General features: G+C 43.5%; 2 protein-coding genes across 3 annotated transcripts in view; one reads left to right on the plus strand and one right to left on the minus strand.

The window, feature by feature from the left end:
- The window catches only part of LOC125892608 (cathepsin S-like), an 853,108-nt gene that overhangs the window by 617,624 nt on the left and 223,131 nt on the right, over nt 1–12,353 (minus strand). The window lies entirely within an intron of this gene.
- bbs9 (Bardet-Biedl syndrome 9) overlaps nt 1–12,353 on the plus strand; it is a 244,923-nt gene that overhangs the window by 59,915 nt on the left and 172,655 nt on the right. For both annotated transcript variants that reach the window (XM_049582619.1, XM_049582620.1), the window contains exon 14: nt 12,197–12,301. In XM_049582619.1, coding sequence (XP_049438576.1) covers nt 12,197–12,301 — 105 coding nt within the window. The remainder of the gene's footprint in view (nt 1–12,196; nt 12,302–12,353) is intronic.

Raw genomic sequence — 12,353 nt, forward strand, 5'->3', positions numbered from 1 at the left:
AGTATAAGGTCATATGCCAAACGAAAAGCTCCAGGTTATCCTGACATAGCGTGGGTGGTGTCGACACTCATGTTTTGAAGTCGTGTAACCAGGAACAGAATCTGGATCAGAACCAGAAAAATGTCATTTTTTCCTCCAAAACTGCTCCCGACATTTGCTGAAACCGTCATCCATCAGAGAGGAGTAGTCGCTAAGTTTTCTGAAAGGGACCAGTATGGATTGGGAATTTATGATTTCAAGATGTGAGCAGCAGCATTCTCGGGCGGTTGGAACACCAGCCCTGAATCAAACTGACCACTGCTCTGCCATGATTCATGACGCGTCTGTGCAGAAACGTAATGCCTTTTACCACAGTGCATTCTTATCTGTACATATACTGTACGTGACCTCTGTGACTGTTAATTCAAACACGATGCGCTTTTTGCACAACACGCAGTATATTTCCTGTAAATTCTCGTGTCAGTTTCCTCCTTTTATATTAATCACATCTTTTATTTTTATGGGTTACAGTTCATATTTTGGCATATTTTACGATGCACATGTTTTGTATTTATAACTTATTTGCTTCAGTGTGTCCACGTCCATATGTTGAATATTTCCATCACACAGCCATATTCTCTGTCATACATTTTTACTAAACATGCTGTATATTTGCAAGGTTCCTGCAAAAGCTTTCAAAGGCATTGGATTCATTAATCTAAAAATAAGACCTTAATTGCTACTAAAATGTCTTAAATCATGTTTTCATAAGTCTTAAAAAAAAAGCTAAGATGTGAGATGTACGATTTCATGAATTGTTTTTTCTGATGTTGCACCGTGACATCTCAAAATAATTGGTAACATTTATTTTTAAAGTAATTTATAGAATTATTTTTCAGTCAAAGTCTGCTGGAAAATGGTGGATTGCTCCATCTGGGTTGAAAGAGAGTTGGTGCCCCAAGAGAAGGAGTTGAGAGCATGAGATGGATCGGCAGTTTGGTGTCAGCAGTGATGCCGGTGCTGCACCCGACCATCATGGTAAAGAGGGAGCTGAGCTGGATGGCAAAGCTTTTGATTTGCTGGTCCATCTACGTCCCAACCCTCACCTATGGTCCTGAGCTCTGGGTAGTGAACAAAAATGAGTTTCCTGGAGGCAGACATCCAGAGGGAGTTTGGAGTAGAGCTGTTGCTCCTTTGCTTCGAAAAGGGTTAGTTGAGGTGGTTCAGGCATCTGTTCACCCAGTTCAACCCAGTCCTGGATAAGTTGATAAAGATGGATGGATGGATAGTTGAAGCAACAATATTCTGTTTCTCGCCAGGATGCTTAGAGCAGAGTAGACTCACAAGTCAGTCTTTAGACGCTTTGCTTAACTAAAGACTGATGACGTTTTCCCTGATTTTGTGTTTAGATGGGCGGATACAATTTCAGAGTTTAAAAAAACTCCCTACGTTGCAGAACCAATAGTAAAGGATCCATTCTCTGCTCGTTAGCTGTCACTGTAACCGTGACGACCAGGGTCATCAGCAACAGATCTCTTAACATAATTTGGGTGTACGCTTCCACGGAAAGCAGAGGTACTGTGGTGTCTGAACATGGTGACCAGACACCAATCGTACAAGTAAAAAATGAGGGAGAAGTTGACCTATTCCGCACAATGCTCCACAGAGATGCACCGATCCAGCTTTTTCAGTTTCGATACCGATCCCAATGCTGTGGCTGTGAGTATCAGCCAACACCCAATACCGATCCGATACCATGGTTGAGCTAAAAAGCTATATATATACCTTTACATGTAGAACAGAAAAGACCAGAGGCATCAGGCATTGATGACTACACAGTTCTTTCCTAAGATAAAATGAAGCAAGATGAAACTGATTAATGCAATGATGAACTATTTATGTCGAACAAAAATAAACAATTGTGCAACAGCAGTTGAAATAGTGTGAAATACCTCCACACAGCAGATTCTCTCCTTCGCTCCATGGCGTATGACGAAGCTTGCGTCACAAAAGATTTAAAGCGAAAGGATCGCCTCAGGTATAGGTTGCATTTTCCGATACCCGATCCATCTATTTTGATGATATCGGGGCCGATATTTGATCCAGATATTGGATCGGTGCATTATTCCCTAATGCTCCAGGACTCAGAAATCTGTCAACCTTAAATTGGACTTGATTGGTCTTCAATTTTGTTTCGACTGGCATTTAAAAAGTAAAAAAAAGTCTTGAATCTATCTTGCCATCATCTTTACATCTTCAATCTGGAAGATGTTTTTACAAAAGCTCTGTTTGCAGTGTTCAAAAACACACTTTGCTTAACAAACAGCTGTAGTGTTTGGAGGATGAGACTCAGTCCTTTGCTTCATCCCACCCACCTCTGATCATGTAACATAAAATGTGAGCTGAAAGAACTCGAGCAGTGAATGTCTGAACAGACAATGAGACGTGTGCCAACAAAGACTCAAACTTAATCAAAAGTAAGTTCATTGAAGAAAAGGCCAAAAGAACGATAAAAAAAGCTCCTGGATTCGTCCGGTTGGTTCTGCAGGGGTTTTTTTCTTGTTGGCAGCAGCTCTCAACGTCTCGCTGTTTACACAGAAGATCAGAGGCTGTGAGTCACTGCGCCGTCACGTTTACACCACTAAAGAGACGCTTTGTTTACACCAGTTTAGGTAGCGGTCAAACGGGTCAGATTCAGAAGCCTCACTCAGGCACGCACGCACACACACACACACACACACACACACACACACCTCATATAAATACTTTTACATACATATCCATGGACACATATGCATAAACACATGCACGTGTCACCCTGTTTAAATATAGACACGCACACTTGGAAAATAAGTGTGTGTGTGTGTGTGTGTGTGTGTGTGTGTGTGTGTGTGTGTTTATGTCACGCTCTTTTGTCTTCCTGCACACAGAAATCTGGCGCTGGCTTCCACCAGTCAATCAACAGCTTTCTACCACGAAACATGAGAGCCACTGAGCACACACACACACACGCACACACTTTCTTTTCCCCTCTGTCCCTCCTTTCCTCCTTACGTGACCCCTTTACTGGCCTGCTTTGGCCCAGAATGGCCCGGCTCAGCCCTGAGGCAGCAGGACCACCGTGGCCGACCCTCTGTGCTCAGATCTGGCCCCAAACCGAATGTTTCACATCCGCTACAGTCCTGAAAATTAGGAATAAATAAATTAATGGAGGCTGTGTGAGTTTTGATGAATGCTGGGACTCGTTCAGAGGAGCTGGATCCAAAAACACAGTCAGAGTTTACTCTGTGATTTGGTTCAGAAAATCTCACTGCGCTTTATGGACTGCAGGTGAAGTGCCTGAGCTGTAGATCGCACTGACGGGTGTAAACTGCATGTACGTTTGGAACATAGGCTGCATATGAAGATGGACGACATGACAGCTTAAAAATGAAACCAAAACATCTGGACTCTCCATGTTAGCGGATGGGACAGGGGCCAAACTAAAGTACACATCAAATACATTTTTCCCAAAGATGGTTTCTGTCATTTCTGTCGTTTTTATCACGCGAGAAGTAAGAAGTAACCAAAAGGGCCTAAACTACGCATTGGAGGGATATATTCATCATTTTATTGTTGAGAAGGTCGATGAAAAGCTTAAATTACAAGCCAACATTTACAGGTCACAGTGTACGCTTGTGAACCGCATCTGGTTGCCGTCACCATCAAAGACAACAAGTTAAAGTGCCACTGAAGTTAAGGTTTTTGGCTCAGAATATGAGAAAAGGATAACGGCCTTTTTACCATCTTTACCAAGAGTGTCTCTCCGTTAGTTTGGTGCTACAGTATTTACACTGAATCATTCAGCATAACGTTTGCCAACCTTTGTTATCTCTGCCATTACAGATAAGTTAATGAAGCTAAGCTCCAGAAGTTAACGTTAGCTTAACTAGAGCCCTTTGGACAACAGCTAACAATGATGTACCATCACCAAAGTACAAAACTAGAACAAAATAGGCTAATGAACTCCCAGCAAACAAGGTGACATGATGAACAACGCAGCTAGGAGCTAACGTTAGGCTAACTTTAGCTAACGTTAGCTAGAGATGTTAAAGATAACTTTATATTTCTTTCCAGCAAAGTGACAATATGTTGCCTCAAACACAATGTTGACTTACCTTAGAACAGATGTAGACATCATTGTTAATCTTATTCACGTTGAGTTGATGTTGTGGTCTAACGTTACCACACAACTTTATCCAAAGGAGACACTTTTCTCGCTTGAGATGTGGTTTAAAGTGTAAAAATACACCTGGTCGCCCAGCCTCTCAGGATACCTTGTGTCAGAGTTGCATGTACCCCATGCACACCGTTGGACCATTTTTAAACTTCAAATCTCAGAAAAAGCTCATAAAACCCAACAAACTGACTTTCTGTAATGCATTTCAATGGACGTCCAGGCAGAGAATGTCCCAGTGTATGGGAGTGGCTATACGCACTGTGATTGGCTCATCGTGTTTGAGGGTGGGGCTTAGCCATAGGTCAGTTCAGTCTCACTCTGAAGTCGTTGAATACCGACACTTGGTCAGTGACTTCTGGTGTCAGACACTGGTGAAAGAGCTGCCGGCATGATTCATGGCGGTTTGCCCGATGTCATTGGAGGGAACGCGGTGGGACAACAACGATTTGAACCTTTATTGTGTGTAAAATAAACAGAACCAAAGAAGAAGAACAGATACAAGTAGCTGTGACGGAGCAGCGGCTGTTTGTGGAAAATGTGGCTGTAATTTAGAGAAACACAGCAACACTAATAACAACAACACACTGCTGGTGTGACGACTCCCCGTCTGGTTCTCATCATCGCTTTATATCATGTACGCTATCTCTGTCTCTGTCTCCCACCTGCTCATGTTCTCCCACTGCAACACTGATGCATCTGTACACACACACACACACACACACACATAACTCTGTCTGGCAGGATTCATCTTCCTCGGAAAAGTTTATGTTTTTGTCCTTTTACTACAGCTGCTGTGTGTGTGTGTGTGTGTGTGTGTGTGTGTGTGTGATGTGTCTCTGATTCTGTGGCTCAGTGCGCGTCCACACTGGTGTCCGTGTTGTGTTTGTGACTGTGTGTTTATTGTGTTTGTCACAAAGTGTTTTATAGAAAACAAAGCACAATAAAAGTGGTGTGTGTGCGCGTGTGCGCGTGTGCGCGTGTGTGTGCGTGTGCACGTGCTGTTCAGTGTTGGTGGGGGGGATGAGGAAGAGGAGGGGAGGTAGCGCCTTCTGACTTTTATTGTTATTCCAGTTTTTATTCGTCTCAGATGGCAGCCCGATCCCTCCTTCACCACACACTGCCTCCTTTGTTCTCCCTCTCTGTTTCCCACTCTCACTCTCTCCCTCCGTCTTTCTACCTTTCCCTCTCTCCATCTTTTCTCTGCTTTCTCTCTTTTATTTGTCATGCTCTCCCCTGACGTCTTTATTTCTTCCCTCTTTCGTTCCCCTCTGCTTCCTTCTCTTTCTTTTCCTCCTCCTCATCCCCTCTTTCCTCCTCTGCCTCTCTGTCTTGTTGCCTTACATCCTTTCTCTTCTCTCTGTTCGGGTCTGCAGCGTCTTCCTCTCCTTCATCACACTCAGGCACACTCATCGAACACACAGCATCATTTCGCACGATAGACTCACGCTGATTTCTCTGCTGTGTAAGTTTAGTGTCGAGCAGCAAACAGGAACTGATCACAATTCACTTTCTGATGCGTCGACCAAACATTTATTTTACCAGCCAACATAATGAACTGCCACTTTGTGTCATGTATACGTTTGTTTGAGCACATGCAGCGTGTTAACCGGTAGAACGTTGAATACAAACTTAAAGAAGAGGCCAAATCATCTGAATGAACTGATCTGGGATAAAATGTTCATGTTTATGTTGCCAAACCATCATCGTCACCATCACATGGAGCTTTGACCAAAGTAAAGACACTAATGCTTCGTTTGAATTCATGCTGGACATTTTATTTCTCTGAGTCGAGATCGGGTTTGTTGCATTTAAAGGCCTTGACACACCAAACCCACTTCAGAGAACCAGTGGTGACAAAGGCCCCTGGCCAACCATCACGTACGCTCTGCTCCTGCTGAGAGGACATAAGTCTCCACAGCAGCAGACAGTGGTCGTCTGTATTCATCATTGAAAAAGGGAAACAGGAAGAGCGTCTTGATGCTAGTTAGCCAGTTAGCACATGAACATGAACACAATCAGAGCATATTTACCATGCGCCAGTGAACAATAACACAAACCATCAGGAAACGTTTCTGCTAAAGAGAAAAATAATCTGACCTCTTGGAACAAGTTGGTTTGATCTCACTCCCTCTGGACTGTAGCTCCTCCTTTACTCACTGACACTTCTCTTCTTGTGCGCTGAGAATCAGACAATCAGAGGGATTTCATTCACCGATGGGCTCCAGCTTCGCTGTCGCTGATTGAACATGCTGAACCGGCTAAAAAAAACTAGCGCTAAAAAGGGTTAACAGTGCAGGACACACTGCATCAAAGATAGCAACAGACGCTCGCCGATGGCTGACTGTCAGCTTGGTGTGTCAGGACCTTAACGACTGACCATCAACAGCAGCTCGACCTGATCCTGACCTGTAGAGGTCAAAGGTCAATGTTTAACACCACACTGATGGTCACCTCAGATTTCCCTGTTTACCTCTGAACGGGACAAGATGTGAGATTACGGATTACGGCCCACACACACACACACACACACACACATACACACACACACACACACACCTGAAGCAGTAGCACGCCAGGAATGTCCAGATTTGTTTTTCTCTCAGTGTTTTACTTTTTATATTATTTGCACATGCCGAAGAAAGGTTTCACACACACAAGCACACGCACACGCACACGCACACGCGCGCACGCACACGCGCGCACACACACACACACACACACACACACACACACACACACACAAGCACACACATGCCCCTTTCCTGTCTCCTTGTGTGGTAGAGATCTTCATCTTCACCCCTCTCGACCTTTCACCTTTTCCAAACACTCAGTACTCACTTTAACCTGAGCTGTCAAGTACTATGACCTGAGGATAACTCCGGCCAGCGCACACACACACACACACACACACACACACACACACACAGACGATTAAATTTTAACAAAAACACCAGCTCAGCTTCTTACACTCTTAAATGAAACTTGCATCTTTTTTACTTTCCTCACACCAAAATGACACGAGGAAAACGAGGGAAAAAATAAAAGAGGGATGAAAGTAGAAGGACTTGAAAAGGTAGAAAAAAGGAGGCATGTGAGCGCTTATATAAACGTGCACTTGTGTCAAGACGACCCCTCTTATCTAACCTGTGCTCCTCAGAGCAGTGGTCGTGCACGTCCTCAGAGCTTAATGTTGTGTATCTGCAAGCTGCAGTGAAACACAGCAGCAAACTGAGCAACAAAATCACTGATTGAAAGTTTTTCGGGGACTTTTGGTCTTCATTATAGGACAGCTGGAGAGAGACAGGAAGTGTGGTGAGAGAATAGGACGATACGCAGCAAAGGGCCGTAGGCTGGAACCGCCGCTGCAAAGGACTCAGCCTGTATGGGGCACACACTCTACCTGCTGAGCTAGAAGTCACCCTGATGAAAATTTTAAAGGGAAACTAACAGAGCGTGTCCACAAATACCACATTTTCTTTCAACAATCCTAAAATGAACCTCCTGTTAATACGTTAAGTCAGGGTTATGCAGAATACTAAATTCTCAAGAAGGATGTTCAGGTGTCGTACAGGAAGGGTTCAGCCTCACCTGCCGCCTGGTGGATCGAGGATACTTTTTAATCCTCCAGCAACACACAACGCACAACAGCAAAAACAGCTGCATGTGTAATCTTGTAATGTAGAGATGGGAGAAGGAGAAGGTCAAGAGAGGAAGAATGTGATGGAGAGAAGAGGAGCAGCAGGAGAAAATGTAAAATGAGACGGAGGAGAGGTTTATAAAAGTGAAGCAGATTTAGGTAGAAAAGGAGAACGTGGCTTCCTCCTTCTCTGTCGAGGAAACAGAGGGAAGAACGAGGGGATAAAGAAGGTGTAGAAGAAAATGTGACTGAGCGTTAGAAAAACAGAACGGATGAGGGTGAGAAGAAAGCAGAGATGGAGGAAGGTCAGAGAGGAGGCAGCGAAGGAGGAGAGGCAGTGAAACGGGGATTTCGGTCTCCTTTGCGGAGCTTGTTTTTGTTGGCGCTGGTGTTAATGGGTTAATGTGCCTGAGAAGACTGGGACCAGTCTGAACAGCCTCACTGGGACGGACCTCCAGGTCGGACACGTTACCTGGAGCTCTCGGGTACGACGCCTGCAGCAGCTCCTGACCTGTTCAGATGTGCCTGAGTATAAGATGACAAGCGGAGGAGGAGGAGGAGGCGGAGGAGGAGGGATCACTTTGTGTCTTCTTTGGTGTTGTTTGTTGGTCTTAATGGGCCTGGGAACACTTAAAGCACTTAAACCAGTCTGACCAGTTTGACCTCAGGGTCACTGAGGTTAAAAGCCTTCTGCTGACAGACAGGATGACAGGGAGGGAGAGAGGGAGCAAGGAAGAAGGAAAGGAGGGAGCAGAAAGAAGGAGAGGCAGTAAGGAAGCAAGAGAGGGTCAAAGAAAGGAGGCAAAGATGAGGAGAAGGAACGAAGACGGAGGATGAGGTGGGGAGGAAAAGACTGAGGAGTAAAGGAGAGATGGAGCGATGTGAGTTCAGCTCATTAACTCCTGTTTGCTTCATATGTAACGTACAGACATTTATTGTTGAACTGTTCCTTTAAGAGATCCTCACACTATATGTGGAGATCAGAAAATAAATATCTGACAGATTTATTGTCACATTTTGAAACTCTCAGTATTGATCTCACTGCAGACTCTAATGGTCATAGAGAAGAAAAGATGAAGAGAAGGAGAGATTAATAAGTGAAGACTGAAGGAGAAGGGGAGAGAGAAAAAGGAGGGATGGACGCTAGAGAGGGGAGAGGAGTGTAGGAGAAGAGGAGAGGAGGTCATGGTGTCGGGGCGTCTGACGGAGTGTGGAGAAAGTCTCTGTCTGCTTCTTATCGTTAATCTTCTCCTCTGTCTGTCGGAGGGAGGTGTCCTCCTCTCTGCTTTCATCTCCTCTCATCCATCTCGTCTCCTCCCGTTCTGTCTATCTTCAACTCCAGAGGCCTCGACTCACCCTCGTGTGTGTGTGTGTGTGTGTGTGTGTGTGTGTGTGTGTGTGTGAGATGAAGGTCAGGGAGGTTTATTTAAATGAATATGTGGAGAAAAACACAATGTTATACAGTCAGAAATAAACGGTTTCAAACACACACACACACACTTCTCACTTTCATTTATCACACACACTTTTTCCATTAGGACACACACACACACACACACACATACTTGGGGTTCAGTCACCTGTAACAGGCCGAGCTCAGGAACATCACGCCCCATTACACCACCACACCGCCCTGTGTGTGTGTGTGTGTGTGTGTGTGTGTGTGTGTGTGTGTGTGTGTGTGTGTGCATGAGGCCATTAGCTGTAATATATCCTTTCTCCTCCGTCTGTATTTGATCCCTGCTTTTCCTCTGCAGCTTGTTTGCTCTCTGTCTCTCTCTCTCTGTTGGTTTTGGGGTATTTGAAGGGAAGCTACAAGTCATCGCCCCTCTCTCTCTCAGGCTCCACAGAATGTCACTGTACTGTGTGTGTGTGTGTGTGTGTGTGTGTGTGTGTGTGCGCGCGCATGTGAGCACTTGGATGAGAGTTAAAGTTCTGGTTACTGTTGTTAATCCTCTGTCCTCACCTTGCCTGGAGATGTTTAGTGTGTGTGTGTGTGTGTGTGTGTGTGTGTGTGTGCGCATTAAGGGGTCTGGTTAGTTTTGGGTTTGCCGTTTCCTGCCGTGTCCACACCTCCAGAATGCTGACTCTTTAAGTTTGCGTGTGTGTTTCGCTGGCTGCCCCGTTTCCTTATCCATCGTTCAACGTCTTTCTCTAAAGAGAACCAGAGTCAAACTGGACCGTCTGTTCTCAGAGTCAACGACATTCACATTTGAAACAACGCAAATGACTTAAAGGGGAACTCCACAGATTTATAATGTGCATCTGTACAGCAGTTACACTGAGGAGACAGAGGACGGATTGAGTCGTTGAAATTGAAGCAGCAGAGGGCAAAATCCTGACTTTTAGTCTCTAATCAGAACAGTAGATCCTACACTTCCCATAATGCATCTCCACTGTGTTTCATTAGACCATCCCTGCCTCCTAAATACCTTTTAAACAAACTAAACAGTTTGTAACACGGATTTTCTTCACTTCAAACCAGAATCAGAGTTCACTTTAACACCAAGATACAAGAAACCCTTTCCCATTTCTCTCATTTTGTGTCTCCTCGTCTCCTCTGTCCTCGCTTGTGACCTGTAAACCAATATCAGTGCTTCACCTTGAAGGATGTCGTCATTCCTAAAATTTAATAGACATCAGGGATGCACGATATTGGATTTGTTGCCAATATGTAACAACTCATCTGACCAATAACTGATATCGATATATCCACCTTTTCCCCACCTAATGTTAGTGATCATCAAGTCTGTTCTGTAGTGGAATTAACATCATATTATACATACATGCTCTTATCATGACGGACATGAAATACTGTTCAGTGTCTGTAATATTAATTTATTGTGCAAAATAAGAAGAAGCATGTTGGCTGATTCTGATCGTCTGTCATCTTGACTCCTCTCTCCTTGCATCTCTTCCTTGGCCTCCTCCACTTGACACTAGGGCTGCAAGTAACCATTATTTTCATTGTCAACTAATCTGGCAATTATCTCTTCGATTAGTCGACTAATCATTTTATCGAACAGTGTGTTAAAATGTTGAAAAATGTCGGTCTGTCTCTCCCAAACCCCAAAATGATGTCATCTAATGTCTTGTTTCTTACTCACGCCAAAGGGTTTTAGTTCACCGTCATGGGAGAGTGTGTAAAGCTGCCAATATCTGAACGTAAGAAGCTGCAATAAGAGTATTTTGGGTACTTTTATAGTACTTCTCTATAAAAAATGACTCAAACCGATTAGTCAACTACTAAAATAGTCACTGATTATTTTAATAGTCGATTAGTCATCGATTAGTCGACTAATTGTTGCAACCTTACTTGACACTCCTGTGGACAGGACTAAGATGTGAGGAGAGGATGAGAATATTCCAACTGGGAAATGAGAAAGGCCTCTTAATGTGCTGTGGTGTACGGCTGCACAACATTGTGATAGTGAGAAAAACATTTTATAAAAAGCAGTTGTAACAATCAAGAAACATAAATATAGAATAATATTAGAATGGAGATTTATATTTTTACTTTTCAGAGGGTCACAAAAACCTTTATTTGACTATTTTCACAGGAAGTGCAGCACTGTACACGACTATATATGTAGTACTGGGCAACAACTAAACTTTGTGGTACTTAAAATTCAACAGTGATTGTACTTATTAAATTCCAGTTTTGGAACATCACCTCACTAAACAAGTTCTCGTCTGGTTCACTTCATTTTTCTGGGCAGGACTGAATTATTTAATGGTGTGATGTTTTTGTTTAATATTTTTTCAGCAGCTTTTGACATCATTTACCCAATGACAGGCACTGGTGTACTGTTTTCCTCTGACTAATAACAACTGACATTTTTTTAGACCTCTTATTCTACAGAGTTCTTTTTCAGATCAAGAATTTCAGCCAAAGTTTTCGAATGTTAAACAGATGTGCAAAATAAATAAATAAGTAAAATACAAAATGCTAAATTACATTCTAAAATAGAAACAACAGAAAATGATGAAGAAAAAAAATAAAGGAGATGATAAATCTGAGCAAGTTTTTGATGCTCTGTGTTACCCTGGTGACTGAGGGGTTAAAATACTGATCATGTGCTACAACATCTCATGAGCTACACACACACACACACACACACACACACACACACACATATATATATCTGCATATGTATATATGAATTTTAATGGCTGTAAATGCTGTAGCTGCTGATACTAATTCCTCTATTTCTGGAATTCATTTCACTTTTCAGAGAAATCTGTGAAGGAAACCTTCAGTGAGGGATTACGCTGAGTGACAAAAGCCTTTAGACAGGATGTGATGTAAAGAATCTCTGCTTCCATGTTAATGTGGATGTATCTTTGCTCTCTCTCCTCAGGTGTTGGTTCCTCCACAGTTGTGGCGTTTTCTGCTTTCCTCAACGGCCGCTACCCCGCCGCTGACCTGACCGGAGACGTCACCGTGTCCTACAGCTCGCCCACAGGTAGACACACACACACACACACACACACACACACACACACACACACACACAC

The sequence above is a fragment of the Epinephelus fuscoguttatus genome, linkage group LG8, assembly GCF_011397635.1.
Source record: "Epinephelus fuscoguttatus linkage group LG8, E.fuscoguttatus.final_Chr_v1".
Taxonomy (NCBI): Eukaryota; Metazoa; Chordata; class Actinopteri; order Perciformes; family Serranidae; genus Epinephelus; species Epinephelus fuscoguttatus.